The sequence below is a fragment of the Glycine max genome, chromosome 18, assembly GCF_000004515.6.
Source record: "Glycine max cultivar Williams 82 chromosome 18, Glycine_max_v4.0, whole genome shotgun sequence".
In the NCBI taxonomy this organism is placed as follows: Eukaryota; Viridiplantae; Streptophyta; class Magnoliopsida; order Fabales; family Fabaceae; genus Glycine; species Glycine max.
The window spans coordinates 18605191-18620511 of NC_038254.2; the positions used below are offsets into that span (position 1 = coordinate 18605191).

General features: G+C 31.5%; 1 protein-coding gene across 2 annotated transcripts; it reads left to right on the top strand.

Moving 5' to 3' along the window:
• The first annotated feature begins 10136 nt into the window (after positions 1-10136).
• LOC100306067 (uncharacterized) lies at positions 10137-12800 on the top strand. 2 transcript variants are annotated; one of them, XM_041011577.1, is made up of 4 exons: positions 10139-10449; positions 10548-10643; positions 11928-12003; positions 12425-12731. In XM_041011577.1, the coding sequence occupies exons 1-4, from the start codon at positions 10225-10227 to the stop codon at positions 12490-12492; spliced, it is 465 nt and encodes a 154-aa protein (XP_040867511.1). In that variant the 5' UTR covers positions 10139-10224; the 3' UTR covers positions 12493-12731. The 2 variants fall into 2 exon arrangements, with proteins under 2 accessions (NP_001237024.2, XP_040867511.1); NM_001250095.3 differs by lacking the exon at positions 11928-12003 and having other exon boundaries at positions 10137-10449; positions 12425-12800.
• The last annotated feature ends 2521 nt before the right edge of the window (positions 12801-15321 follow it).

The window sequence follows — 15321 nt, forward strand, 5'->3', positions numbered from 1 at the left end:
TCTTAATGTTGCCGCGTTTCCTAAATGGTGGCCTTTTAAATTGATTCAAACTTGCGTTTGCATCCTAGGAAATGTGAGTATGCTTGAACTCAAACTAGGGAACACTTGTTACCAAGACTCACGTCTATGACCGCATAATTGGCTAACATGATCATGCTTAATTGTTGGTTAATATCTGGTTTAATAATTTGTGGCAGCTTTTAGTAACTATATATGTTACTCATATTTTAACACAGCAACGGATATTATTTAGTAATTATTCTTTCCCTGACATTTTAATCCTCCAAACCCAAATTTGTGTAGAACTTGTGAGTATGCTTTAACTAGTTCTTTTAATATAATTGTATTTAGTAAATAATTTGACTTTGTTTTATACTTACAATGTCATATTCTTTTATCTAGTTCATATTAAATATGAGTAAATTATACAAATCATTCCTAAAGTTTATAAAAATTACATTTGATACTCTTATGTTTTAATACATTACTTTGTTTCAAACAAAGTTAACTAATGGAAACTTGGACTAAAAAACCCTTTGCTTTTTGTGTTAGAAGCCCTCCCCTCTAGTAGTGCAGATCCTTAAACCTTAAAGTAAATTTGCGCAGGAGATGATAAAGTAATAAAGTGGCAAATTCCCCAAACTGGGGTTCTTTTAGAAACTTATTCCCCAAATGGGTTGTTTCTAAACATATTCCTGAGGGGTGCTGTTTTTTGACGTAACCTCCATGCATGGCGCCACCATCAGTGGCGCTTTCGCCAGGGACGTGCCACGTGGCGCTGGTGTTGCCATTCCCACCAGTGCCTTCCCTTTTGTCTATGTGGCGTTGAAAACACCAGCACTAATGGTGAGTTGGTCATGGCTCCAGTCAAACGCAAGTCCCTAGGGTTGTAACGTTGCAGAGTGCAGCAGGTCAGGGTTGCAGTGATGCAGGGGCAGCAGGTCAGGGGTGAGGGACGCACCATTGGGTATTGCGAGTTGCATAAAGGAGGCGTGCCATTCCCTCCAGTGATTTGCTTTAAACAAATTTGCTTTATAAATTTGCTTCTCCTCTCCATTGCTCCATTGCTCCGTCACTCCTCACTCCTCATACTTCCACTTTCATCTTCTTATTCAGAAAGCTTGGTTCGTTTGGCTCGTAGTGCTTCTTTGGTTCATTGCTGTTACTTGGATTTCTTGGTAAGTATTTTTTAATTGATAATAAATTTTAGGTGTGTTTAGATTATAAATTTTAGGTGTTATATGTTACGTATGTTTAGGTTAGGTTTGTTTTATATGTTATATCTTATGTATGTTTAGGTGGTAGTTATAAATTTTAAGTAGTAATTTGAAATATTAATATTATTTGTGTTATATGTATATGTTATAATTTTAGTTAGTATGTTATTATTTGTATTATAGGATATATTAGATTTAGTTGATTTGTTAATATTATTAGTTTGAGTTCTTAATTTTATATAGTAGATTAGATTTAGTTTAAATTTTTTATATGGTAGATTAAGAATAGTTTTAGATAATGTAAGTTATTAATGTTATATGGTAGATTAGGAATAGTTTAAATTTTTATATGATAGATTAGGTTTAGTTAAAATTTTTTATATAGTTGATTAAAAATAGTTTTAGGTTCCGTAACTTATTAATTTTAGATTGGGTTTAGTTTAAATTTTTTATATGGTACATTACATTTAGTTTAAATATTTGATATGATAAATTAGGAATAGTTTAAATTTTTATATGGTAGATTAGGTTTAGTTAAAAAAATTTATATAGTACATTAAAAATAGTTTTAGGTTCCGTAACTTATTAATTTTAGATTAGGTTTAGTTTAAATCTTTTATATGACACATTACATTTAGTTTAAATATTTGATATGATAAATTAGGAATAGTTTTAGGTACTGTAAATTATAAATTTTAAATTAAGTAACAATTAAATTATTTATATTACGTTAGTTTTAGTTATTATTAGTTTCATATAGTATGTTTAAATTAAAATAGTTTAACGTATTTTAAATAATTAATTTTGTATGCTAAATTATTTTACTCATAAGTATTTTAAGTTATTAATTTTGTATATATATATATATATATATATATATATATATATATTGTTTTAATTTTTAGTTGTAAATATAAAAATTATGTTATATATTTAAATTTATATTTGTATGTAATTTAATTTATTTGTAGAATATATATAAATTAGGTTATTTGTATAATATATTTTGTTATTAAAATTAAAAAAATAATTTGTTATTTATGTAAAGTTGTGTTTGGATGTGATTTAATTTGGAGAGTATGTTTAAATTTTATTATTCATTTTATTGTATTATATTTTATTTTGCAGGATCAATGACATCTTCGTCGTCATGCTCATCAAATATACAAATTAGGTCCGGTCCAATTGATGGTGATGTTTTGTGGATGCAACCTAAACATGTTTCAGAACATGTTTGGAATGAGGAACACAGAAAATTACACATCAGACGAGCAGTCCCGACGTATCAAGGTGAAGAACAAATACCAGAGGAGATTGTTCCTCTACTTCGACAATTTGGGTTTTATTGGATAATGAAGATGAGATACCTAAAAATAAATGCGGCTTTAATTAGTGCGTTGATTGAAAGATGGAAGCCTGAAACACACACGTTTCACTTGAGATGCGGAGAGGCTACCATTACTCTTCAAGATGTGTGAGTTTTATTAGGTCTTCGTACTGACGGGGCACCATTAATTGGTTCAACAAATCTTGATTGGGCCGATTTATGTGAAGAATTATTAGGAGTCAAACCACAGGAAGGCGAACTTGAAGGTAGTGTGGTAAAATTAAGTTGGCTGGCTCACCATTTTTCTTACATAAATATTCATGACGGTAACGTTGAACAATTACAAAGGTTTACCCGTGCATGGATTCTTCGATTCATAGGAGGTGTCCTCTTTGTTAACAAAAGCAGTAGCAGAGTTTCGTTAAGGTACTTACAATTTTTATGTGACTTTGAACAGTGCAACATGTATGTGTGGGGACCTATCGTGCTTGTGTATTTATATAGAGAGATGTGCAGCGCCACCGATTACAAAGTTAAATCAATCGGAGGTATGTGCATCTTAATCCAAATGTGGGCATGGGAACGATGCACGACTTTGGATCCAAAGAGGACGTCTTCCGTAATAGAAAATAAACCACTCGGACACAGGTTTGTCGTTTAAAAAATTAGATTTGAATTGAAAATAATTAATGATGGAACGTGTTGACAATGATGATTTCATTTTTATTGTAGGTGGCTGCAACGTGAAAATCAACATATTGGCAATGACGATCTTAGAGTTTTCCGTCGCAAATTGGATCTCATGAAACGACAAGAGGTAAGAAGATCGTAATGTATTGGTTAAATGAAATGTTAATTTGTTATGTTTGATTGAAAATTGACAAGTGTGTTGTTATATGCAGTTTGTCTGGGAGCCATACACAACAACTGTGATGGCAGCGTTGCCTCCAATTTGTGTGGTTGGAAGTGTAGCCTGGTTCGCGGTGATGCCACTGATTTGTTTCCATGTTGTTGAGTGAAACTAACCCGATAGAGTTTTACGACAATTTGGATTGCAACAACCTATTTTCGGGTGTCCTTCGCAACCGCAGAATCTCCATGGCATAACGCTCAAAGGCAAATAAGACGAAAATTGGTTCCACTTGTTGGCCCCGATGATCAGTCAATGGAACAATTGAGCTAAGTTTAGGGTCGACGTTAATCCTCGACTGGAGGGCCTACTGAGTTTTAACTCGGATTACATGGTGTGGTATAGGCGTAAAACAAAGATGTTTGTTGACCCAAACAATGCAAACACAACTACATTGGTATTTATCTGTTTTTCAATGTTTAACTTCAAATTATTTTGTTAAGCATTAGCATTAATTTCTTGATGCTAATAATTGTAGGGTGAAGTTGTGGAGACTTTACAGTATATGGTGTCACCACAAGGGAGGAACACATGGACAATTGATGATTTCGTGCCTTACGTGGAAAAGTTAGCGATTATATCCGAAGAGTAAGAGAGAATCACTGAGCTAGTGTCACATGGTCCAGCATCAGAGCGTGAATTCCCAGCACAAGAGTTTCACATTCTTCAGTCAAGTGTTGAAACTCGGGGCATAGGCAGACGAAGGGAGCCTGTTGAAGCGGAAGAATATTTCCAACAAATGATGGAGCGTGGTCATGGAATGTATTACACGCCAGCAACATTTTCCCAATATCTTTCACAGATGTATCAGTATCCTTTTGAAGGTCATCACACTGATACTTCTGCGAGCGAACATTTGTACGGTGGTGTTGCGGAAACACAGCCTCATTTTTCATGGCCCACTATGACTCCTTCACAGCCTCATTTTTCATGGCCCAATATTTTCCTGACACTAAAAATCTACAGCTGATAGCAGAAGTAATTTCATTATTTTGTAACTTTACCTTATCTCCAATTTTTTTCTTCAAAGCATTGAAACTAATTTCATATTTAATCTGAATCACTTTTTTAGTGCCTTCAAATATTACACTATCATTATCTTCATATACCCTTCCATTGAAATACAACACTGTTATAACCGAATTCATGGTGTACCTATCAAAACAATATTTTAACACGTCAAATAAATTATAAAATGGGTATCACAAAAAGTCATTACTGAAACTTCAAAATAAAACTTTATTTTAAAAAAAATTAACTTCAAATCAATTTCACATTAAGACACTTTAAAAACATTAACGATTTCAATGTAGTAATTTTAAACTAATCAAGATGTAATCAAAATTATTAACTTTAAATAAATTTCACATCAACACACTTAAATAACACAAATGATTTTATAAAACTTTAAATCCAAACTAATAAAATGTAATCACAAAAGGTCCCTTTATTGGAACTTCACTTTCAATTTCTCTTTTAAAAAAATTTAATTAACTTCAAATTAATTTCATGGAACACACTTAAAAAAATGAACAATTTCAAGATAGTAATTTTTAACACAAAATAAAATAATTCATGAATGAAGTTAGTAGTATAAATAATTAATCTTAACAATAATAACTTCAAAATGAAAATAGGTAATTACAAAATTACTACAAATATATTAAAATAAATATGATACGAGAAACAACAAAATATCATCAAATAACACTTTCAACTTGAATGCTTATAAATTTTTAACACACCAAAAAATGAACCTAATCTAATTAAAAAAATACTACAACTTCATATTTAAATAAATTTCGTACTCAAAATACTTACTTCAAATAAATATGATCTACAAATTTTTTTAAATGAAAGTTCAAACGTTCATCAATTATTAACACACTAATAAATCATTAACACCAACCTAATCTAATTAAAAAAATACTACAAATTTCATATTCAAAATATTTTATTTTCACAGGTAAAATTTTCTTCAAATAAACATTATTACATATTTTTTCTTCTATTTTAGACATTTAAACACACACTTACAAGCCTATCAAATATAAAAACTAATTTAATTTTAAAAAAATACTTTAAAATAAATCTTTATTCCAACCTAACAAAATAACTTACAAAAAATATTTGATACCACAAAAATTTCCAAAGCCACCTAACAAAATAACTTACAAAAAAATATTTGATATGACAGAAATTTCCAAAGTCACGAAATCGAAAGCAAAATTGCAAGGGAAAACAACTGAAAAAAATGATGAAGGATATGGTGTATTTAAACACCCTAAAATGCCAAAGCTGTTGGCGTTTTCCATATTCTGCCAATGTCGCCAACCCCATTGCGCTTACCTGCTGCTGCTCTCACTGAAAAGCTGCTGCTCTCCCTGTCAAAGCTGCTCTCCCTGCCAAACGCGTAAGTCGCCAGTTTGACTGGCGCCATGCTGAACGCGCCATTGTTGCTGGTGTCTCCAACGCCACGTGTCACCTCCTCCCCGAAAGCGTCAATGGTGGTGGCACCATACATGGGGTTTACGTGAAAAAGAGCACCCCTCAAAAATATGTTTGGAAACAATCCCATTTGGGGAATAAGTTTCTAAAAGAGCACCATTTAGGGATTTTTGCCTAATAAAGTTGGTTAATTTAAGGTTGATATTTTTTGTTGGCTTATAGGAATCAAAGATAAGTAAAGAAGGTTTTACAATAATTCACGTATCCCATTCAATCTATTGAACCAAATTCTCTCGATAATTGAATATTGATATAATGGACCTAATTACACTAGATAATTTTTTTAATATCCATAATTATTTCCTTTCTTCTTTTTCTTTCTCTTTCCTTGTTTACCTTTTTGCCTTTCGGTATTCCATGACAGTGCAAGAAAAAAACATATCAACGCTTTTTTTTTTCTTTTGTAAACTCTTAACTTTCATTTCTTCTTCCACCTCATCGTCCTTCTTTTCGTCTTTTTCCTTTCTCTTATTTTCCATGATTAATGAATCTTCATAATATCATAATAGCCAACCCTGAGTTAACAGACAGAAAGAAAGAAAGAAATAGTTGCATATATAGGAAAAAGAAGGGCTGAAAAAAGAATATAAGAAGAAGCAAGACAAGGAAGGACATATAGATAGATAGACAACAATGTCTACATAGAGGGATCGACGTGGCCAAGTGCCCAGTTTGCAACTGTTCATACTTTTTTTTTCTTGCACCGTCATGGATTACCAAATGATGAAAAGGAAAACAAGGAAAGAGAAAAAAAATGAAATGAAATAATTATAGATATTAAAAAAATGTTTAAGTACCCATTTAGTATCTATAATTTTCAAAGTAAACCAATTGGGAGAGAATCAATAGATTTTTTTCTGGAGCGATTCATCCTTCCCAAACGTAACATACAACTATCTATTGTAGTGCTCTCCAAGTGTGCTTGTTCCCCCTTCTTCTTTACCATGACAAGTCTTTGTGAAATAACTCCAATGAGAAGAAAAAGGAAGACATCAAGAGACCATCCTGGCACAACCCTTGACACTCTAACATTGCGAATGAACAAGATATTGAGGAATTGTCCATACGTAAAATCATAATTATTGATATAGGCCTTTTCCACATAAAAAGGGAATCTTTTGTTTCAATAGAAGCAGAAGTGATATTGATTATTCAATAATTGAAGTCGATTTGCTTTATAAAAAGAGTATATCAATGAACTTCTATGAAATGATTTCACGAGATTCAACCAATTGTCTGGATTGTGGGATATCATTGAGAAATAGGAATCTGTGTTATCAAAAGATTTTCTGTTATTCTTTCTAGTATGGAATGAGTCAATCATCCACTTTGGTATCATATTGAACAAAAATGATGATATTGTTCCTCCATTGATCAAGACTTTCAATGGATTTTTTAGTCCCTAAAGTTTATATTTTAATTCCCAAAAGGTCTTTATCGTTAAAATGCTCTAACTAACAAAGTTAAAAAATTTAACAGTAGGGACATTTTGGGAATTAAAATGTAAATTTTATGGACTAAAAAATTCACTTATTAAATTTCAGGAACTAAAAAACACACTAACTATAAGGGCTAAAAGGAATAAGTTTAAAAACTATAGGGACTAAACGAGTAATTAAACCATAAAAAAATTATCTAGTGTGGTTAGATCCATTGTCTTAGTCTTATGTTGAACAATGGCTTTCTTATTTTACCATCCACCAGACAAATTTACTTTAGATGATTTGCACTCCACTTCTAATGGGTAGTACCCTTTTTGCAACACCCCACACTCATCCACACCAATGTTTTGTTTGGTTCCGAAGAAGGTGGGAAGGGTGAAAGTTAGAGACAATAAAATGTAATGAAAGTGAAAAAGTGGGAGTGTTTGTTACACATCAAAGTGGAATGAAAGTGGTACTCTTCTAATGGGCCCATGTTGTTACACTTTCATCTCAAACTGAGATGAAACCGGGTGAAAAAGAGCATGTTGGAATCAATTTTCTTTAGTTAAAAATTGTCCCTCTTTATTTTATCATTGTGTAGGACTCGCGCTTTTGTCCAACACCATGACCAAGTCTTGCTTTGTTTTTTCTTCTGCTACTTTGTGGTCTCCTTATGCCACCGTTGTTGCTTTTGTTCATCCTCCTACAAATAATCTTGCTACCTTTTATGGTAAATTTTAAATGTTAGATCAAAGCTTGAAATCCTTAGTTTTTAGTTTTGGTTTGACAATTTTGCAATGTCTAACATGATATCAATTACCCAGCTTTTGGAAATAAAGAAAAGTTTTCTATGTGATTTTATAAATGATTACCCCACATGATAATTGGTTATTCAGTTAGCATAAAAGGAACATAAATTTCCAGACTGAAACAAATTAATCAATTATCCTTTTGTATAATTGATTAACCAGTTTCTAGAAATGCAAAACAAAGGAGATTTTGACGAATTAATTGATTACCTGATTTTATAATCGATTATATTTGTTTTAACTGTTGAAATTTCATAAATATCCCTATGTGTTTTCTTTATGAGAGACTCCTAATTCATTTAGTTTTAGAGAAAAATATTTCAAAGAGTCTTCTAAAAGAATAACATTGTAATTAGTCTGAAGATTAAAGTTGATCAAAGAATCATTCATTTTACTATCATGAATTTATCATCATGTGAAGAAAAATTGAAGATTAAAGATCTACACATTTCATGTGTTTTCAATCCTTTATCTTTTATTCTTTTAGATTGTGGTTCTTGGTTAGGATTACTAAGGATGTTAGAGAATTGATAAAGTTTCAATTCTGAATTTTTTCTTATAGGGTTCAAGAGAAAGATTTGATTTCTATTAAAAAATGGTGTGTGCATATTGTTTATACTTGTGTTTTCTATATAATGAAAGTTCTAAGAGGACTTAGAACAACTGGATGTAAGTCTGGATTGGACTGAACCAATATAAAATCTAGTGTGTTTCTCTTATTCTCAATAACTTTGAGTCTTGTAATCATCTTGGTAGTGGAATTGATCTCAAGAGCCTCATAATAGATTCTTCTTTTACACATGTTTTAAGCACTGGAGTTTCTGTTTTTCTAAAGATTTGAAGAAACTTTTGATTGATTTAAAAGGATGTTTTTAATCGGTGTTAAGAACGAATTGGTAAAGTTTTTGAAAGAATCTATTGACCCCTCTCTAGATTCTCAACCTGATCCAACGTTAAATATTTTATATTTTCAAGACATTAAATGCTTTTGTTTTTCATTCAATACTTACCATAAAAGGTAGTAGGAAGATTTTGTAAGAAGATGAAGTGGGATGATACAACATTTCTCTAGTATAATATATAAGGGGGTGTTAGTTTAATGTTTTTGAAGATTAAGGGGGGTTAGTGCAAGAATAAGAAAAAGAGTTGTGTTACATATAATTCGAAATTAGCTTAAGAGATGTGAGTCTAATTTGCTCTTCTTTTGAAATGCGTTTATTACATATTTTTAGTAGAAAGACTTAAAGAAATTATCTCATATTGTCTTATATTACTTTAAGTGATAGTTGCTTCTTTTCTTTCTTTCTATAAAGGAGAGTGAAGGTTAAAGTAACTTGTATCAAATAATACTTGGATTTTGAATTTAGAAAGACGTGAAAAAAAAAACCTGAACAATAAATGATTATGTTATTCTTATATTTTGAAATTGTCATACTAAAAATCTTAGCAAGCTTGTCGAAGATTGGATGTATCTAATATGAAGTGAATCAATATAAATTAATGTTCATTTTTTTATTCTTAACTCTTTCTTTATCTATTCTTTAATGTAAAGACGTTTTAGTTTAATAAAAAATCTTAAATTCTTGTCTTACTATACATTTATGTTAAATATTAAAAAGAGAGTTTTAATATATATTTAAAATAAAAAATTATTTAATAATCATGTAATTACTTTTTAAAAAATTGCATAACTTTAAGATTTAGTTTTAATTCTTTTATCATTTTATCCTCCGCCTAATTCACTCCTTTAATTATTTGGATATAAGCTTTCTTAATTATATGTCTCTCTATATATTAAATTTTTAAAAATTTATATATATTTTTACTACCATATACTTTATAAATTAAAAAAATACATTAAAAGTTATACTAATAAATAAATTTTAGTAGATTATAAATATAATAATGATTTATTATATAAGATGAACCCAACAGTTGGGTGTTGAGTGGGACATTTGTGTATTTGAGCTTAGGAATAGAAGTAGAGGGAACTAGTGAAGAGATAAAGAAGACGGAGGCGGTTTGGAGTATGACTTCTTGCACCTCTTTTGCATCCTTTCTCATTTCTTCTTCTTCATTTCCTTCATTGTGCTTCGCGCAAACCCACTCAATCACATGTAAACAACGCTTCCCATTTCCTTCTGTAAAGGGAAGAAGAAAGTTCTCAACTTTACCATTTTCATCCACCAAAAGGCTCGTTACAAGAGCCGCTGAGTACAAATTCCCAGACCCTATTCCCGAATTTGCAGATGCCGTGAGTTTATCTCTTATCTTCCATTCTATCACTTTATCAAGTGATAAAATTTAACTTCATGTTCCAATTTCCTTCTTTTTGTTTTGTGGGTTTTTCAGGAGACTCAAAAATTCAAAAGCCACCTTCTCAAAAAGCTTTCAAAGAAAGATATGTATGGAGAATCAATTGAGGAAGTTGTAGGAATTTGCACTGAGGTTCGTTGGTTTTACCCTTTTCTTTAGTTTGTTTCTTTACTTTGTTGTGTTGAGTTGAGTTATAATTTTTTTTTGGCAAATACTAACAAGTGCCCTAAGTGCATTCCTTAAGCAACTTAAATGGAAATGTTTTTATTAGGAGATAGAAAAATTGCCATGTTCATGATTTTTTTCACTTTCTTCTATGATTTATATAATCAATATTTTTTCCTTTTAGTTCCTTAACGAATGCCTCAACAATGGTTAGGAAGACTTTTTTTTTTTTTTTTTCCATTTAGGGTCCATTTGGTAAAATCTTAATAAAATTCTTTCGGAAAGAACACATACTGACTATGATGAAGATAGGGAGTGAGAATAAAGTTAATAATTTTAATTGGATATTAGTATGATTCCTCAGCATGCTAAACACTCATTAAAAGCTTTCCTTGTCACATTGCAATGTATTTGTGCACCTTTATTGGAGAAGTAAATGATGAATGATTCTGCATTGACATTTGCTGGTTTAATTTTTGGTTTTTCTGATCTTAGTCACAAGTGATGAGAACTATATTACCTTAGGTTGCCCTGAGCATATGAAGTAGTAAGCTCTTAGGCAATTTATTGACTTTGGAAGCATAGTCATCAATACACTTCCGTGGTATTGGGGTGCGGAGTGACCATAGGCAGCACTTCAAATTTTGAATGGCCACAATTATGGCCATAACAGCACTTGAATGAGGCTTTTCGAAAACTCATTTTGCCCTCAAAATTAAAATAGCGTTGTTGAGTCCTTCAGAATTTAAAAAAAATCCTTAATTGGATGTAGTTTCCTGCACATCTAAGTCTAACTCTAAACCCTTAACCCCTTCTGTTTTCTTCGTGGAACACCCTTCCCTCACTTTTTATTGAATGTTTATGATGTCTTGTATTTGAAATATGAGTATGTCTTTTGAATTTGTTTGTTTTTGAATTTTTGTTGTTATTTCTTGTACGTTTTGCTTAAAACCCATGGCCTTGTTATTTGTTAATCATGAATATGTCATGAATTTTGAGTAATTTAAATTTTGAACATTTACATGTATATGGTAAAATTATTTAATTTGTATATAAAAATTCAGATTAGCAGTCATCCCAATATGTGCTATTTTGTTATTGCATTTTTGAGGTTGGCTGCTATGAATTGTTAACTGAGATTGATAACTATGTTTGCAAGAGATTGTTTATTTAAAGAAACCTATGATAGACTTTTCTTACAGTAGAAGATCTCTGAAAACTTTATATCTAATATTATGAGATGGAGGATAGAACAGGGTTGGTTGTGTTCTAGTTTGGTTTACAGAAATTTGCAGCTTGCACTGGTTTCATCTATTGGCATTAGCAGGTAATGAAATTTTACAAGCCGAGTAATATTCCTGCATAAGTGTATGAAACTAGGGAATTGACAATGTAAGAACTTTTAAACAACCTGGAAAAGAAAACAGGGAACATGGGTTTTTATCTGTCTACTATATCAATATTTCCATATTAAGGGTTCATTTAGAATTTGTCTTTTTTATTGCCCGAATGTTGTTCAACTTACATTGTCTTGCAAAACATTTCAAATGCTAACCAGAAGTAGCCAGTCTCCATCTTTTGTTGGCATAAAATGACTCTTTTGTTCAATGTTTGATTCATTTTGGAAGTTTATTCTGTGTGGGATTGAACGCCATTTTTGTTTCTTGTGTTTTCAATAGACTAATTCAATATTATTGTCCATACTTACCTTGTTGTTCATTGTGATTATATATGTTTAATTGAAACAGATTTTCAGCACTTTCTTACACTCCGAGTATGGAGGTCCTGGTACACTCTTGGTCCTTCCTTTCGTTGACATGGCCGATGCCCTAAATGAACAAGGATTGCCTGGTGGGCCACAAGCTGCACGTGCTGCGATCAAGTGGGCTCAAGATCATGTTGACAAAGACTGGAAAGAATGGACTAATGGTGATAACAACAAAAAATAGGGTACCTCTTGTATGTTATTTAGTCGTTATAACTGGTGCTTATGTTGTAAGAGACCTAAATGATCGGTTTTGATATCTATTTCTTAAGTGCCCGTTCGGTTTAGTATTTGGATAGAGTTGGATAGAATTGATTTTGAAAGAGTTAAGAGAAATTATATTGGAACGTGTATTTTTTTATTGAAAAAGTGCAAAAGTTAATTGTCTTACGCCAAAAGTCTAAAACAAACTGGGACTAAGAAGGACAACGAAATGCATATTTAGAACAATTGGTGAAAAAAGATACACATAGAAGCATAATTATTTGCGTTTTGTAAAATGGAGCTTGAAGCATTTGGTACATTATTTTAACAAGTACAAAGGTGTTTTGGTTTCAACATCAATTTCAAACACTATGCCATGCTATTTTTTCAAGTGGATAGGCTACAACTGTACTGGGAAAGGAAAGTTTCGATGTTGCGGACTAGAAGCAGAGGAAAGGAACATGAAACTTCTTTTCCCATCCTGTTTTAGCAGTTTATTATTTTTACACTATCAATGCATTTCCCTTTTTCTCATTTCTCAAATAATATTGAGTACAAAATTGCAATTTGGATGTGGAAAAAGCGATTTTGGATGGACACACCTCATAACTTAAATTTATAAATAAGATGGACATGTTAAGCTTGGCTGGTTGCAATTTGCAATAGTTAGCGATAAACTACTAATCACATCTTCAATGCATGATTTTCATACGTATCAGAAAGACTCAAGCATGCCAACAAAGGTTGATTCAGTTGGGAAGGACCAAACTCATATCTCAAGGACGTGAGTTCAATTCTTGCTATCGATGTGATGATCTTATTGGTAGATAATCTATAAGTACCTATGTAAGTGCTTTTTGAGTCTTGAGGTTTATCTTGATCCTAGTGGGTCCCTGGGATCCAACTCAATTAAATTTTTTAGTATCGAAAAAAGAAGACTCAAACATTCGATGATGATTATAATCTTAACCTATGATAGAGAATAAGTATGAACCTTTGATCTCTAACCAAACTTTGACATGTGTCTTTACTTCTGATGCATTCACTATTTGCTATGTTCCTAGAACACTTTCAGATCTTTTACAATCTTAGGTACAATCAATGTTATCAGACTTGAATCGATTCTTGACCGGTCGGGGTACTGAATCATTGGATTAGAGATCAATCCAGTGAGTTAAAAGTTGATCAGCATGACTCAAAATATATTAAAAAATTATAAATAATTTATAATATAAACTTTTGTAGTAAAAACACCATAGAAAAAGAATCAAATCATACCTTAAAAATTCTCAAATTTATAATACCAATTATGTTAATTCATCCACAAGTCCTTTGCCTAGACATAACTGGTAATTAAAAAAATAACAAGGTCTTTATAAAAAAAAAGTCACAAATAAAGTTTTAATCCAAACATCTCTAATAGTGACTTTTACAACACAAACTGAAGCAAAAACAAAATAAAAAAATAAAAAATTACAGTATCAAATAATTTCAAAACATAATAAATTAATAGAATTAAAATTCATCTGTTATGTTTTATTTAATTTTTTATTACTATTATTTAGTTTATTATATTATATATTGTGCTTTAAATAATTTATTAGTTTTTTTTACTATTATTATTATTTATTATTTATTTTGTTTATATGTCATGCTTATTTAAAAAACAAATAAAAAACTTAAATTTAACCAATATAGAAACTTATAAAACGTGAAGAAACAAAAACTTGTAAAATGTTTCTATGCAAAAAAAGCTTATAAAATATAGGGCCCAATCCAATTAGTCCAACCTGAAGGGCGAATTTGGATAGCAAAACGCAGCTACGCAACAACAGAGAATCGATTGTCAACCTGCTTCTTCCTCTCATTTGTTTATGCTTTAAGGGTTTCTCTTTTTGTTTAATTTCTGCTTTCGCCATCTTTGACCTATGTTCATGAACGATTTCGCTAAAAAGAGTAACAAGTCTGAATGGGTGGTTTGTTTAGAGATGAGATTTGTTTGCGGCCCAACCGATACTGATTTGTTGTGATTCGCAGATCGTCGGTTCTTTAGAAAAATCAGCCGAGTCACCCAAGTTAGGCCAAGTCACTTAAAAACCCGTTTGAACAAGCAGCTCACACGAGTCACCCGAGTTAGGCTAAGTCACTTACAAACCCGTTTGAACAAGCAGCTCAGACCAACCATGTGATTGGTTCTCGGGTCAAACCACCGGTTCAAGCCGAGTCGGATAAGACTGGGTACAACCTTACTTCAACTCATACACAACATAATTTGACGCCCATGGCTAATAGTTGTATGATAATATTCCCTTTGGAGCCCGGATGCAGGAAACATTCGAAAGCACTATTCACTCATGACAGGCAGGGAATGTTGTCTATATAAGCTGATCCACATCAATGCATAACCGTAATATAACTCCCAACAAATTGATTCCACATTCAAGAGTTGTATGCAGATAACAATATTAATTATAAAATATTAGTATTACAATTAATGAAACACCACTGAGCATGTAAATCAGTTGTAACAAAAAAATAAATGTAAATCAGTTGGCAGGGGGCTATTCTAACTTGGTCTGAGCTTGAGTCTTGGAAATGTAACTGTATTAAAACCCAGTAGAAAGAATCCGAATAGATACAAAAAGTTAATGAAACAGCACTTTCAACTAAGACGTA

Bases quoted from the DNA above. Each gene is read 5' to 3' on its own strand.
- LOC100306067 (NM_001250095.3), top strand. From the start codon at position 10,225: ATGACTTCTTGCACCTCTTTTGCATCCTTTCTCATTTCTTCTTCTTCA. The intron at 10,450-10,547 runs GTGAGTTTATCT...TGGGTTTTTCAG, and splicing joins TTCCCGAATTTGCAGATGCC to GAGACTCAAAAATTCAAAAG. The intron at 10,644-12,424 runs GTTCGTTGGTTT...TAATTGAAACAG, and splicing joins TTGTAGGAATTTGCACTGAG to ATTTTCAGCACTTTCTTACA.